General features: G+C 48.5%; 1 protein-coding gene across 1 annotated transcript; it reads right to left on the minus strand.

Moving 5' to 3' along the window:
• Nucleotides 1-2,258: 2,258 nt before the first annotated feature.
• Nucleotides 2,259-15,390, minus strand: GPR83 (G protein-coupled receptor 83). The gene is made up of 4 exons (XM_006162567.3): nt 14,741-15,390; nt 9,740-9,865; nt 7,082-7,215; nt 2,259-4,942 (listed from the first exon to the last, which is right to left on the minus strand). Exons 1-4 carry the CDS (start codon nt 15,122-15,124, stop codon nt 4,318-4,320), a joined length of 1,269 nt encoding a protein of 422 aa, XP_006162629.1. The 5' UTR covers nt 15,125-15,390; the 3' UTR covers nt 2,259-4,317.
• Between the last annotated feature and the right edge of the window lie 706 nt (nt 15,391-16,096).

A 16,096-nucleotide genomic window follows, 5' to 3' on the forward strand; every position in this document is an offset into this window, starting at 1 on the left:
CAGATAATGCTGAAAACCAAACCAAACCCTGCCTTCCCAGGGAGTTCTAAGCATGCATTTTTACAGGCGAAATAGAGAGCAGGGGGACTTGGGCACAGGATAAGTTCAGTGATTGGTTCAAGAGGTCATGCTTGTGTGGGCTTTCTTGATTGGTGGGGCCCTGGATAATTAAGGACATTTACAGGGCCAGACCCAAGTCCCAGTGGTTAGGGGAGCCAGATCCCACATGACTGGCCACATTAAAATCCTAGCCCTGGTGGTTTGAAAACCAGGCCAGCGCATATGCACATGTGCTCAAAATCCCAACAGGTTAGAAAAACGAAGATTGCAGTGTGATCATGCTCCACTGAGAAGGGGGCATGGTCACATTGCAATCCTTTCCCTCTCTCTCTCTCTCTGTGGCTAGCACATGGACTCTGACAATTCTTTTTATAGGAAATATAAGAAAACTGAATGTAAAAAAGAAGGATTTTTTTTTCTACGCACCTTCCCAGAACTTAATCTTGAAGTGGGTAGCAGGTCCCCATTAACTACGTGATCTCTAACAAGTTACCTCAAGTTTTCATCTGCAATACAGAGATACCAATGCCTACCTTGGAAGACTGTCATGAGGGTGAGCGAGCTCAGAAGCATTCAGCATCACACTGTACATCACACAACATCAAATCTTCACTCCATTCTCCTTCACCATTCAGTTTTCTTTCAAGTTTTTCTTCAGCCTCAGCAAATTACTCCTATTTATAATTTTCTGTGGAAGTGTTTAAAACTGATTTCCTGGGCTGAGATTGCATTATATCTGCAGTGAAGCTTCCACCAGCTCTTCTGGCAGGATAACAGGATGCCTGGCCCAATGGGACAGAAACCATGGTCAGCAGAGGGACTGGGTACCCACTGTACACTGCCGAATGGAGAGACACTCTCATTGTAAGTAGCAGCATCTCCTTCTCCTCATTCAACAAGGAATGGATAGAGTTCCAGGTTAAAATATGCAGCACACGAAGCCATCAGGTAATGTGGTGGTTAAGGACGCTGGGCTCCCACATGGCCAACGGTGGTTCGAGTCCCAGACCTGATGGCTTGTATTCTCACTTTCTCTCTCTCTCACCCTCTCTCTCTTTCTCTCTCACTCTGTCCCTCTCAATTCAAATTAAAATAAATAAAGTTCAATAAAATAATTCTTTTAAAAAGTATGCAGCACAGGGGACCAGCAGATGGTGCAGCGGTTAAGTCACTGGGCTCCCACATGGCTGACCAAAGTTCGAGTCCTGTATCTGGTGGCTTGAAATCATGCCATGCACATGCGTGTGTGCCCAAGATCCTGGGTGGAGAATGGAGGAGAAGGGATTGCAGGGTGGCCATCTCCTCTGGGGGGTGATTTCTCACTTTCCCTCTCACTGTGTCTGTCTGTCTGTCTGTCTCTCTGGTGAGTGCATGTGTCCTAAGGCAAAAACCTCTTAACCTAAAATGCAGCACAGAGTCATAATCACAATGTGAGGACTTGGCCACCGACTCAGTGGAAGAAGCACTAGAAACAGAGTCAGAGCTTTGTCCACTGGCTGTTGACCCTCTCAGTGCCTGAACCTCCTCATCTGTACTGTGTGGGCCTTGGGTGATGAGCTCTGGCTCCCTCCTCTGATCCCTGCTGATCCTCATTTTAAAGGTTACCATCTGTGACACAGGCACCAGTCCAAGAAGCACAGCCCGCAACACAAACAAGTGATTTTATTGAGACTAGAGTGATTTACAACAGAGAACTCTTTGCAACACATTGGAAAAACTCAAGTTTTACAAACTTCACATTCACAAATACAAATTACTTTTTGCACTGGGACATACAGGAAACACAGGGAAAGGGACAGACGGGGTACTGATGGGACCCTGACCTGATGGTATAATTGAGGGGTCATCTCCCAGAGAAGGGTTTTCTCTGTGGCTTGGCAGTATTTCTAGACACCCTCAGAGAGGAGTAAACTAGGTCTTCTCCATGAGACTGAGGGCATGGCAAACCTTCTGTGTCCCTGCTGGCTATTCTCAACCTGCATCAACAATTTCTATGGCAGCTTTAAGATAAAATCATTAACTTCTTTTAAAATTTGATATATGGGGCCAGCAGGTGGTGTAGGGGTTACTGGACTTTCACATGGCCGACCATAGTTTGAATCCTGGACCCAGGGGCTTGAGGATCACACCAGGCATGTGTGCACGCATGCCCAAGAGAAGAGGAGAGGGGATAGTAGCATGGCCATCCCTGGGGGGTGTGAATTCTCTCTCTCTCTTCAGTGAGTGCACACACCCTAAGGCAAAAAATAAAATAAAATTTGATACAGGGCCTGTGTGCTTGCCAGGGGAGACAAGAGGAGATAGAGATTGTGAGAAAGTGCTCCCCTCACTGGGGGATGGCCACATCGCAATCCCTTCTCTTCCATTCTCCTTTTGGGATTGTGGGCATGCACTCACATGTACCTCATGTGCAGTTCAAGCCTCTGGGCCTGGGATTCAGAATGCACAGTCAGCTATGTGGGAACTCGCTGCCTTAAACACCACACCACTGACTGGGCCCATTAGCTCCTTCTTGATACATGGAGACAATACCAGAGGCACATGAGCATCTGCCCAGAAAAAACTCACTCGGCACTCCCGTGGGCTAAGACAACTCTCCCTGTCCCATGAGAGTCACTCTCTTTCCCACTCTGCAGTAGATGACTTTTTACAATTTTGCATCAACTTTTCAAACATTCTAATAAATACGGAGACGAGTATAATGAGCCTTGTTGTTCAGTATAGTGAAGCAGTAGCTGGGACTGAGTTTATTGCCAATTAACAGCCAAGAGACCTAAGCGAATCTTGGACAAACCCCTTCTCCCCTGGTTTCCCACTCGGCTCCATATCTGTGCTTTGCTTTCAGGTGTACCTGGGGCTAGAAGGAAACCTAAAACTGGGTAATGGGAGCATTGTTTATGGCTGGTGATTTCACCTTGATGCTGCCTGACAAGTCTCTCTTCTGAGTAACACAGTGAGTTACCTGGAACCAGATGCAAGGTGGTAGTGGAAACAACCAGTCTCTGGAATGAGATTCCTCAGACAAGTTGGGCCCTAAGGAATATAGTTCCTTAAGGATCCCATAGGTTTCTGTGACATGTGAATTACTAGGGCGATGCTGATGAAGAGCCTTCTTTCAGGAACTGGTGTGAAAAAACCTCATTATTCAGACAACACAGAAAAATGGTCTGTCTAGACAGCTTGAGAGGACGAGGTGTCTAAGCATAATTACTTCCCACATATTGGAAAGCCTGCTCTTTCATCTCCTGTGAATACAGAACCATGTTTCACCACCTCTTGTTTCCGTGGGATGGTCAGAGAGGAGGAATGATGCCTCTAGACTGGGGATGGGTCCCCAGTTCGCCATGTTTGCTGACATCTGAGGAGGCCCTTGAGCCAGGCCCTTCCCACTGGCTGGAGGTCCAGTTCTGTCGGTGAGAGACAGCCTGTACTTGGCTTCTTCAGGTGGGCACTCTCCAGGGAGAAGGGCTTGACAGTTCTCTGCTCTGCCCATTTCTTGCTGATCATTAAATGGAAGTGCTCAGTTCAGAACACACACACACACACACACACACACACAGAGAGAGAGAGAGAATAAATCCACAGCATATTAACAGGAGTTACACAAATCGACAGGATAATGAAGCAATTCTTATCTTTTTCTTTGTGCTTTTCTGAATTTTTCACAGGGGTGATAATCTCTTCTCATTTTAAGGAACCCATGTTGGTCCTCTGTCATCCTGTACAGAGCTGGGCCATTGAAAACTTGAGATTCATCCCAGTCCCATGCCTTTAGAAGGTCAGGCATGAAACACTCTGGGCCAGCTCAGATTTGCAAACACATCAGCCGCCCATGGACCTGTTCCAAGCAGAGCTCCATGCACTGGTCAGCCGCATTCAAAGTATGCCTTGGGTCCCTTCATGGATGCTCAGTAGCAGGAAGGGTTATAAGGTGGTTGCCTGGCTGTTGGAGGCAGTGGCCAATTCAGCCCCTTCTGGGTCAAAGTTGCCCTCGGTTCTCTCCCAAGGGAAGCAGGTTGCTATACCTCACAGCATTTCTTAGCTGGAGATTTAAACATACACGCCTAGTTGATAGGTGCCTTTTGGTTTTCACATCAAATAGGGGTAGAAGGCTGGGCAGAGTTTCCTAGGAGCTCAAGAGTCCTGCAGCTTCTGCAGGAACTTGTTCCTGGCACTGTAAAGACTGTGCAAGAGGACAGGCCCTTGCCCAGCCTCTGCTGGAGACAGATCCCTCCCTCTGCCGCTTCTCAACTCCCTCTAACTCATTGCCACAATGGGTTCCACAGACGACAGGTCTGTCTTCCCAGACTGGAGTTGGGAGGAGGGCAAAATGTTGTTGGCTGGTGGAGCCTTCTGCCCACTGCTCTTCTCTGTCCAAGCCACCCTGAAGGAAGGGACTGGGGAGGGTGGCCTGTCCTCCTGAGGCTTGGGCAACCTCTGGCACATGCTCAGTAATGCCTTCAGCTCAACCCTGAAGTTCTCATTCAGCCAGCAATAGATGAAGGGGTTGTAGCAGGTACTGCTCATGGCGAACCAGTGGAAGGCAAAGTAGAGGGCGTTGTTGGTGTGGATGACCTTACTGGATAGGAGGAGGACGTAACAGTTGAGGGGGAACCAGCAGAGGGCAAAGAGGACCACCACCAGCATCAGCATCTTGATAGTCTTCTTCTTTTTACGTCGCAGGGCAAGGTACTGCTCCGTGGTCACATCGCCGATGGTGTTGCACAGCCACAGCTTCTTGGCCACGCGAGTGTAGGCCACTGAGATGATGAAGAGGGGGAGGATGTATAGCAAGATGAAGGTGGCCAGGTCCAGGTACTTCCAGAAGAGGTCAGCTGGCTCAGGAAAGTCCGGCAGACATAGGGAGCGCACAATATCCTCGCTGGGGGCAGGAGGGAGGCAGAGGGAACAGAGAGAAGATATTGGTGTGCCAAGTCTTCATGGCAAGAAGCTCTGATTTCTCTTCTGCTGGGCTCCTGGGACCATCACTCACACAGTATTTTGGATGCTGTAATCTAAATATCTGATTGCGTTTCTGACTCCCCCACTAGATGGGAGTCCTGCAAAGGTAAGGAATACACTTAACTCTCTGTGCCCTCTTAACCTTGTATTAGTTCTAGCTCACAGTAGGGGCCTAATAAGTAAATGTTGAATGAATAAATGAAACACACATTCTGAGTCTGAAAGTTAACTCATCCTTGAAGAAATTTTGGAATTCCTCATCATATTATCTTCCCCTTCCAAAGGTGAACTAGGGAACAATAAAATGATGGATCTTGGGACCAGCAGTTAGAGTAATTAATGGCTATGTCACTGGATTCCCATGTAGTCGACCGCGGTTCGTGTCCCGGACCCGGTGGCTTAAAACTCTCGCCGGGCATGTGTGCGTGCGTGCCCAAGATCCCAAGAGAAGAACGAAGGAGAAGAAACTGCAGTGTGGCCATCCCCTCTGGGGGGTGATTTCTCGCTTTGTATCTCTCTGTCTCTCTCTGCCTGTCTGGCGAGCGCACACGCCCTATAGCAAAAACTTCTCAAAACAACAAAAAATGATGGATCTTAAGAATATGGTGGTAAAGCCTGGAATAACATACTTAGAGTCACTTGTGTTACCAGAATTTGTTTTATATGGCATAAACCTCTTCCTCCTTCTGAGGGACTGTCCATGTAGTTTGTTGCTCTTGTTACATATACAGGCAACATTGCTAGCAAAAGAAAGAAAAAAACCCTTTGCTTTTATTATCAAAAAAAGAAAATAAAGCAAATGAGGAGACTGAATGTTGGGGGTATCTGGGTATATGATTCACTCCAACATCTTAGAATTTGTGGAGGAAGCCTTTATAAATTAGTTGAAATCACCCTTTGAGGTTCATTTCTCTTGACCCTGCTTTTGTCATAGGAGTGTGTGCATGCGTGTGTGTGTGTGTGTGTCAGGTGGAGCAGCGTGTGGCCCCTGCAGCAGACACGGGCAGTTCACCACCTGGATCCTCACAGATTCCCTGCACCATCTTGGCACCAGCCCCCAGTTCCTGCCCCCAGAAGGAAATGGCTGGCACCTGGGATCTTCTAGGTGCCTAGGACAAGCCTAGGACCACCGAAGACCCTCCCTACAGGTTCACTAAAAGCTACATGCGGCCATGTCTGTGTTTTCCCAGGAAGGCCGGAACCAATGACTGACAGATGGAGGAATGGGAGCTCAAAGGCAGTTCATGCTGGAGCCTCCCGCACCCCTACAGGTGCAGCTTCCCCAAAACCCCACTCTTCCCTGGTCTCTCCCCTTTCCTGTGCTGTCTCCCCACTTCCTTACCCTTTCCTTTTGGGAACACTGACTCTAAAATCATTTGCACATGTATCTGCATTTATCTCAGGACCTATTTCCAAGGAACTTCATCTACAACAGCTCTAAAATGATAAAAAAAAAACCCACTCTAAGCTGTCATTCATTCATTCAGTAAATATGTACTGTGGGCTGGGCATGTGGCATCTGTAGGTGATGGGATCACTGAGGGAGCAAAATCAGAAACGGGGCCAGTTCTTCCCAAAAGGAACAGTCCAGCGGGGAGATGGCTTTTAATGTACTAGTTTAAATGTTTAAAAACTTAATGAAAGAATTTCTCATTCTATGAAAGTGTGTAACAATTAAACCTGAAGAGAAGGTAAATGCAGGTAGATAATTCTGCCTCAGAGACACACGTGTGTCCATATTTTGTTTGTAGATTATATGAGAGAATTCAAATTTTGCTCATTTTTAACAAGGCCTGGATGATTCTGATCTTGAGCTGCATCAGCACACGCCCCCTGGTGACAGAAGCTAGTAACTACTGCCTTGTGCTCAGACAAACTGGAAAGGAGACAGAAGCTCAAGTTGTTAAGAAACAGAGAAAGCAAAAAGATGCAGAGAAGGCTTGGTGAGACAGGTGTGTGTAACCCTGAGAGCTGAGTTCAGCGGGGGCTCCTGACTCCGGAGAAAGTGCAGGGCAAGCTCCTGCGAGCCCCCAGGCTGCTCCCTACTAACTCATCTCACCTGTACTTGAAGGTAAATAATTTCTGGCAGATAGCATGTGGGAGTGAAAAGAACGTAGCCATGGTCCAGATGACAGCGATGTAGAGGACACCCTTTGTGATTGAGATCCTGGGTTTTAAGGGATGCATAATGACCTGGAAAACAAGCAAATTGCATCACTAGCTGAAGACATTTTTGAAGCAAACAAGAATCTGGATGAAACAGCCCACTTGCCATGTAAGGCAGGTCCTAGTCATAAAGTCAAGCACCCCATACATTCACTATTGAGCCCCTATGCTGCACCGGGTAGCTGGCATGGGGTCAGGTGGCCTAGTTACCCCCAGCCCACCTCCAGGGGTGGATTCTCTTACTGGTCAATGCCCAGGCAGAACCTGGGTGCAGTGAGAATACAGTGGGGAAAGGAGGTTATGGAGGAGGTTGCTTATATGGCATCCACAGCCCCGCTGGCAGAGGAGCAGGCCCAAGGTCGACATCTACCTTCTTGGGGTCTGACCTTGTCTCCCCATGACTCTGCACACCCTAGGTTAAGAAGCTCCTGAGAGGGCAGAGGGTGACAGACATGGAGAGGAAACTCACATAGCATGTCATGGAAAGCTGCACTGACCTTACTTGGGAGCTCACAACAGTGTTTATGGAAGCCATTGTAATACTGCAATGGGGCCCAGCTTTCACACACCTCTGACAAAGGTTTTGGGCTGAGATAGACCTTGGAACTGATACTGTATGTCAATCGATTCTCCTAACAGGTTAAATAAAGACTTGGGAATTTAAAAGCATCCTGATTTTAAAGTGACAATCATTGTTTCTTGCAAAAGGCATTGGGGGATGAATGAGTCCAGGGTCAGGGAGGAGAGTGGTCATACAGAGCTACTGCTGCCTCATTGGATATTCAGGCTATGTCCTAAGAGCTATTTTTTTTCCCTCCTACTATTTTTCAAGGTTTTATGGGCTTCAGAAGCTGCATGGTACACCTCTGTCCTGCGTGCTGCTATCTCTGCCCCTTGTACTCTTTCAATGTTCAGATTGCCAGACAGAGTGACATCCTGGAGCACAAGTCCCAAATACTGTTCAGGAACTCCACTGGCTTTGGGACAGGGTCTTATGTTTGGGCATATGTCACAGCACTGTGGTCAAGATGAGCAAGACTTACTGTCCTGTTCCTCACACCCACCCAAAGCCCAGGTCAACCTTCAGCTTGTTAAACAAAGTAAACATAGGCTAGGGAAAAGTAATCCAGAACCTCTTGTTGAATTAGGGTGGAAGTTTTTTTAAGAGGCAGGAAATGTTTGTATGCAAAATTTTCATACTTTGCACTAACGCATTGATAGTGCAGAGTGAATTCTCACAAAATTACAGCTTTTCAAAGACAAAGAGACCTCAAAGTTCAGCTAATCCAATTCTCTAGCAGATGCATGAATCTCCTCTAAAACATCCCTATCAAGCTGTCATCTAGACTTTGCTTAATATGGTGGATGACCTCAAACTCAATACCTCCCAGGCAGCTATGTCCACCTTTGGACATGTCTATTAAAAAATTCTTCCTCCTTGGGTCAACTGGTGGCATGGTGGTTAAGGTGGCTGGATCCCACATGGGTGACCATGTGGTTTGAATCCTGGACCCAGCAGCTTGAAAAACACACTGGGTGTATGTATGTGCATATGTGCCTAAAATCCCAAGAAGAGAACGGAGAAGAAGGGACTGTGTTGTGGCCATCCCTCATGGGGGTAGAGGTTGTTTTTCACTTTCCCCCTCTCTCTGTCTCTCCAGCAAGCAAATGTGTTCTCTAAAAAATTTAAATAAAATTTTAAAAATATTTCAAAAAAGAAAATTCTCTCTTCTATTGAACGCATCTTTAAGGCTTCCTATGCCTTGGTTCTTGTATCTTTTGACACTCTGCAGAATAAATTCCATCTCTCTTTGTCCTGGTGACCCTTAAAATACTGTCTTATAAGTTCCCCTGAGCCTTATCAGGACAGGGTGGTCTAGTGATCAGAGGATGGGCTTGGAGCCAGATTTAGTCTTAATTATGGCTTCATCATTCATAGGCATATGGTCTAGAAAAAGCTACAAATGCACTTTTCTGAGTCTTTGTTCAGCAAAAGTGTAAGCATACAACATCAATGCGAGATACCTGGTATGGATCCATCCCACTGGGCACCCTCAGGTCCTCTTGGGGTCCTGTCACTATATGAGACCATGTATTGCTAGTACAGAAAAATAGCATGCAGGGTCTTCCTGACTCCCGTACCTCCATTCCCAACCATGCTGATCCTGGACTTCTTGGCTTATTTTCCTCCTCAACCATCTGATCCAGTGAATATCCATCTCCCACCCAGGAGCCTTGTCTCCAGCTCACAGATACCCGCTGCTCTCTTTCCATCCACGATTTTGCTCCTTTGTCTACCCTCAAACGAGCTCATTAATTTCTGAGAAAACACCAGCAGTGAATCTTTGTTGGAACAACAAACCGGGAATAGCTTTTTGCAATAACTAAGACAAAGGGTTTAATATTCCTAATCTAAGTGCTCATATTGATCAAAAAGAAGTCAAGTACACTTATTGGAAATGGGGCTAAAATACTGTCTTCAGAGTCCTGACAGCTTCCCCTGCAAAGCAAAGACAGGGAAGGACAGAGTCCAGGGGGAAGGTGCCCTCACCTGGTGGCGATCCACAGCAATGGCCGTCAGCGTCAGGGCGGACACGTGCAGGGAGCAGTACTGGGCGAAGCGGCTGACATGGCACATGCCTTTCCCAAACACCCATGTGCTGTTCACGAACCGGACCTGCCGATGAGCCACGGGGGTCAAGAAACAAGGGGCCCTTACCTCCGCCACCCACCCCAGTGCTCTCCGAGGAGCCCACCTACCCTCGAGAGGCCTCACCCAGCTCTTTCCTTCTTTCCACCGTGGTGTCACGTTGTAGATCATGTGGGATTTCCTCCAGAATAACTCATTCTTGTTCATTCAGTTCAACAAACCCTGATCATGCTACCGGGCCAAGCCCCATTAGGTACAGGACAGTATGAAAAGGTTGTGAGCTTTGAAGTTGGATTTTGTATCTCTAATAATTTCCTGCCATGTGACCTTGGGCAGGATATGTAACCTCTCTGAACCTGATTCTTTATTTGCCAAGAAAATAAAAATCTTCATCTCTATTTTACAGGGTTGGCCCTGTGGCCTAATGGTTAAGGTGGCTGTACCCAACGTGGTTAACCACAGTTTGAATTCTGACCCTGGTGGCTTGAAAAACATACCAGATACATGTTTGTGTGTGCTCAAAATCCCAACAGGTTAGAGAAATGGAGGGACTGCAGTGTGGCCATGCCCCATTGGGGGGTGCTTTCTCCCTCTCCCTCTCTGTCTCTCAGCCTTTCTCTGGTGAGCTCATGCATCCTCTGGCAGTTAAAAGAAAAACAAAAACTCCTCTATAGACTTACTGCAAAGATTAAATTTTTTAAAAGTCTGTAAAGGATGGAACATTATATCTGACAGATTATTAAAAGGCTATTATTAGAATTAAATAGTAGCTATATTTATGTGTAATCATAAAATTCATCTTTGACCCATTCGACTTCAGCCTAGTGGGGGAGACGCACCTGAAGAGTCAGAGCATAGAACGTGGGCTGTGCTAGCGGGTCTTGGCTAAGTTGGCCTTCTAACTCATTAGCCTCAAAGGAGCCAGGGACCCTGGATGGGTGAGGGTGGGCACAGGGAGGAAGGCCAGCTCCCAGGACAGCGTGCAGCCCTAGGACAGGCCTACAGCTCACCATACATCACCAAGGGCTTCTGGCTCATTCCGTTAGTACTTGAACAATGAGTAATGCCCTGTGCCTGAGGAAGATGGCGCATCGATTCTCTTATTTTTTGGAGAGGTTTTTGCTACAGGGCGCATGCGCTTGCCAAAAAGAGAGAGACAGAAAGCAAGAAATCACCCCCCAGGGAGGATGGTCATGCCACAATCCTTTCTCCTCCCTTCTCCTCTTGGGATTTTGGGTCCGCATGCACACGCGTCCAGTGTGAGTTTAAGCCATCAGGTCTGGGACTTGAACCATGGTCGACTACATGGGAGCCCAGCGACATAGCCATTATGCCAACTGCTGGTCCCCATGCATCGATTCTTAATCAGTTTCCGTCTTCGCAGAAAAGAGCTCTAATAACTGGAAAGCAAGACAGGAAGTTGTCAGTACCCTATGGAGGCCCAGACAAAGGGCAATGGGGCCAGCAGGCAGGGGCAGGGACAGAGGCAGAGAGTGAGAGATGATATAGAGAGAAACAGAGGCACAGCCACAGAGGCTCAGGCAGCGGGGTGCTGCAGTGCAATACTGGAGCCACATTTAGGATCTGGAATTTGGATCCTGAGTCAACCCGCATACAATGAATGTGCCTGTGGGTGTACCCATAATCCTGGCTGGCTGGAAGTCTGGAGGAGGATTGTGGCATGGAATTACTTTGTTGGGAGAGAGATTCCTGTCTCCGTTTCTTTTTTTTCCTCTCTATCATGAAAGAAATAAACTAAGAGAGAGAAAGACAACTACAGCAAGTTGTCCCAACAGAAAGAGTATACTATAGTGATTCATAGCAGAGTTTTGGCTATGGTAGCTCTCACTTAAGGCAAGGCACTGAAGTCTTTTGAGACTCACTTTCTTCATCTATAGAACAGGGCTAACTCTTTTTACATGGTTGTGACAAAATCAGACAAGATAGATAACATGTGTGAAGTGGGTATGCAATGCCTAGTGCTTAGCAAGTACTTAGCACTGTAAATTGCACAGTTACAACACATGAGACATTTGACATGACAAAGGATTTGCACATGTGGAGATGAGAACAAAAGGCATCACACTGGATCAGAAACCCCAGAAGCTGTATGGGGAATCAGGAGTAGATTAATTTAGCTGGGTGTGTGAGCGAGAATTTTGAGGAGTCCAGCAGATTCTGAAACAAGGATAGCAGCCCATCAGCTTGACTCTCTTTGGGGTGGACAGGGAGGAGCCATGTGAGGTTTTTGAGCAGTCTAGTAACATTACAGAGCTTGAAATCTTCAGCTACTCCTACTTCTCACCCTCCATAGCCAGTGAATTACCAAATCCAACCAGTTCTCTCTCAAAATGGCTTTCAAATCTGTCCCTTCTTCTTTAGTCCCAAGGCCCTAGCCCTAGTGGAGTCCTCCCCATCTCTCACCTGATCTACTACAACCTCCTCACAGCCTTCCCATACTACAGCCCGCCCCCTTATAAGTCAGCCTTCACACTGCATGCAGTATTCTTCTCACCCCAAGATCAGACTGTTTCACCCTCCTGCTTAGAATCACCACAGCTCTCAGGCCATACAAAACCTCACAAGCCTCCAGGCCGCTCACTGTGTTGCCCAGCATGGCCCAGCCTTTCTTGCTGGTGCACCTCCCCTACCCACTGGGCTTCCTGTCTCCTCTGCTGCAGCTCCAGCAATATTCCACCACATACCACTGACTTTGCTGTCTCCTTGTCGTCATTGTCCTTGGTCCCTGTGTCTGCATTGAGTGTTCATGTTGACCCGGAAAGTTCCTGCTCATCCAGGTCCTACGGAAATGTTGTACCCTTTGTAAAGTCTCCTCTGACCTTCTCCTGGAACTCTGGTAGGTCAGAATGAGATGCTCCCTCCAGGATCCATGACATTCCGTGACTGTCTCTGCCACAGGCACTGTACATTAACTGTTTGCTTTTCTCTCAGTGACCACCTGCTTCATGCTGGCTGCAGTGCAGAAAGTGGGTAGAAAGGGAGGCCAGGGAGTAAGGTTCTGTCACCAACCAGCCAAATGAAGGATGCCATGCCCAACTGAGGGGCCTGTGCTGAGCAGGCTGAGGTGAAAAGCCCCTTCTCCCAATCATGTCCTGTAAGCTCTAAAAGGAGCTTGGATAAGGGCAGTTCTGTGGGTCAGGTTCAAGGCCACACTGGTTTGGTTCATCCTGGAGGGGATGCTAGGTACTCAAGACCTTGACATTTCCTCTCTTGAAGGGGATCCCTTCCCTCGAAGGATTGCCAGCTTTGAGCTATAACCTGGCCCCAGGACCACGGCATCCCACCCCGACTTGCATTTGCTGCAGATCCAGCCCTGCATCCAGCTCTGGGCAGCCACACAGAGACCAAGCCCTGGGCCTTCCAGTTCCATCCTAGGTGGCCCAGCCCAACCCACCATTGCACATTCTCAGGTCAGAAACCAAAGAGAAGCCAAGGGGAGTCAGAGCTGCTGCCCTCTGTGCTTCAAGGAGGAAGCTCCTTTGTCCTTGGGTAGTGCCCTGAATGGCCCTGAATATGTTGACCACTGGCTGGAAGGACAACAGGAAAAGCCATGGTTTGGAGCAGTGGAAGCCAAATGTGGTCCAAGGGTGTCCCCAGCAGATCTCTCGATTTGAATTAGGTGACATGGATGAAATTATTATTTCATCTTGGCTCTGTCAATTACTGTTTAGGTGGCCTGGACGAGGGTCTGAACCTCTGTGGCTTAGTTTCCTTATCTGAAAAATGTGAGTGTTGCTCTCACAAGTGAGGACAAGAGAATTGTGAGAGTATTTTAAGTGTGAGGTTTGGAAGGATAGTCACACAAGTAGATGAACGTGAGCTCATCTTCAGTTTGCTTGTCTGTTATTTCTGGGTGTGTGTTTGAGAGAGATACAGACAGAAAGGGATGAACAGATATTGTTGGGTAATAAATCACATAACAAAAAAAGTGATTTCATACATTTAAAAAATAGACAACTCATGCTATAGAGACATGTGGTATAACTTACTATGATTGCTCATAGTCCTTACAGTCCCAGGTCACAGAGAGGCAGAAACGACACCATTAACGCTGAACAGCCGGGGCTTGGAGGAAGTCTGCCAGCCACTCGTGCAAACGCCAGTGGCCAGCCCCACCTCTAGGGCCCAACCCACCTCACCCTCATTTCTTCCCCAACACAGACCTCACGCACAGCCTCATCTTCGAACTACAGAAGGGAAATGCAACTTAAGCAGGCAAGTGCCCTGGACAAGCCACTAACAATTAGCAATGGTTTCATGGCTCAGTCCTGATGCAAAGCAGCATCCTAGGGATGGGGGTGGGCATTCAATCATTACAACCAGAGGGAAGGGGGTCAACCTAAAACTCTGCTAACATTCAGGGGCTTTGCTTTACTATCTGGAAATCAAGCAAGCCCATACCCAGTGAGGTTAAACAGACAATGAGCATCCACTTACGAGCTGCTGACAGCTGGACCATTGACCCCATGCCACCAGCTGCCTACACTCTGGCTTCAAAGGTGATAGGGAGAAAGAAGGGGAGCAGAGAAGAGATAGACAAGTGAAAACATGGAGAGACTAAAAAGAAAAGGAGATGAGTGAGAAGATACACACGGATGGAAAGAGAAAGATGAAGACATGCAGAGAGAGAAGAGAGACAGAGAGACAGAGACTGGCAGACTAAGACAGACAGGGGAGTTGAGATGAGAAGTAGCATGAGAGAGCAAGAGAGGAAAGAGACTAGAAAGATTAAGACAGGGAAGCAGAGGAGACAGAGACAAGAGGAGGGAGAGAAACAGGAGTGAGGGGTAGGAGTAGCCCCAGAGACAGAGACTGACAGAAGCAGGAGAGGGATGAGAGGGAGCCCAAAAGCGGGAAGCTGTCGCCAGCCAGGGCCCTTACCAAAGTGAAGGGGGTGTTGAGCAGCGTGATCATGATATCGGCCACGGCCAGGTTGACGATGAAGAGGCTGGTGGCTGAGTGCATCCGCTGGTTCTTGAAGATGACATGACAGACCAGGACGTTGCCGAAGAGCGAGAAGACGATGATGAACGAGTAGGCCACGATGAGCAGGGCTTTCACTGTGGGGTTCTGGGACTCGGCCCCATAGCGCCTCCTGCCCACAAAGTTCTGCCAGTCGGAGAAGGTGTAGTTGCTCGAGAAGAAGTGCGAAGCATTGGGCGCGCCCAGGGCTGCCTCCAGGCTCCGCTCGTCCTCCTGGCCCCCGGGGCGCTCTGCTGCTTTCACCAAGTGCAGGAGGAAAAGCAGAAAGAAGGGAAGGACCATTGTGCAGGAGGCAGTGCTCCGCTGGGAGAGCGCGTCCCGGGGCCCCGCCGGCTCTGAGCGTGCAGGCGGGGTGCCGGCTGCAGAGCGCGCCGGCTGTGGCAGAGCGTAGCGCGAAGCCTGGCAGCCCCAGATCGCTACGCTGGGGGTTTGTTTCGGCACTTTTATATCTCTGCTCCCACCCGGCGACTAGCGAGCGCCACTGCCTATTGGGCAGCACAGTGTCTCTCCAAGCGACAGTGACGCGCTCAGCTCTGGCAGCCTCGCTCCCCCTACCGTGCTGGCGTTGCCCCCGCCCCCGCCCAGCCCAGCGGCCCGGCCCACTCCAGAGTCGAACTCCTCCAGCCCGCTGCTTCCCTGACGCGCCCTGCTGAGCCTCGAGTGAGAAGCCGGGAGCCCGAGAGGGCTGGCTTTACGCGGGGTGGTACTCCAGAGACTGGGGCTGCCAGGTGCCGGGTCTCCAGGTTAAGCGACGACTGTATAAATCCACTTGATTCCATCCCCGCTTCCGCCTTGGCACAGTTTCTGCACTGAGGTGGATCACTGAGCCCAGGGGTTCCAGAGAGAGAGAGAGAAAGAGACGTTGGGTTTCTCCAGACCCCGGAGTGTCTCGATTTCTGACCTGCTGGAGGACTTACTAAATGCTTACTGTTTTTCATTTTCTTTTCCTGACAGCCCCCAGGAATGCAATGTCGGGAGCTTTGTTTTCAAGGAAATTGCTCAAAGCAGTTCTGGCAGGGGGAATCAAAGGAAATGAGCTTAGCTATGTGCCCACTTCTTGGGTAGGAGGGAGTTTTCTGCCATGGAAGTTTTTAAACTGTCTGTCAGGGACATTATGACCCAGGCTGGTTTTCATTCCCACTTACCTCTCCAGGAAGTACGCTATCTTGCTCACCTGTTTTCACTCCCACTATAAAGTCTCTCTCAGTCAACCTTCCCCTGCCACTTATCCACATGGCCCTGTGATTAACACCA

The sequence above is a fragment of the Tupaia chinensis genome, unplaced genomic scaffold (assembly GCF_000334495.1).
Source record: "Tupaia chinensis unplaced genomic scaffold, TupChi_1.0 Scaffold140218_1, whole genome shotgun sequence".
In the NCBI taxonomy this organism is placed as follows: domain Eukaryota; kingdom Metazoa; phylum Chordata; class Mammalia; order Scandentia; family Tupaiidae; genus Tupaia; species Tupaia belangeri.

Excerpts from the sequence above, each read along its gene's own strand:
- GPR83 (XM_006162567.3), bottom strand. The coding sequence starts at position 15,124 with ATGGTCCTTCCCTTCTTTCTGCTTTTCCTCCTGCACTTGGTGAAAGCA. Across the intron at positions 9,866-14,740 it reads TCAACACCCCCTTCACTTTG|GTCCGGTTCGTGAACAGCAC; the intron begins GTAAGGGCCCTG and ends GCTCATCGGCAG. Across the intron at positions 4,943-7,081 it reads TTATTTACCTTCAAGTACAG|CGAGGATATTGTGCGCTCCC; the intron begins GTGAGATGAGTT and ends TCCTGCCCCCAG.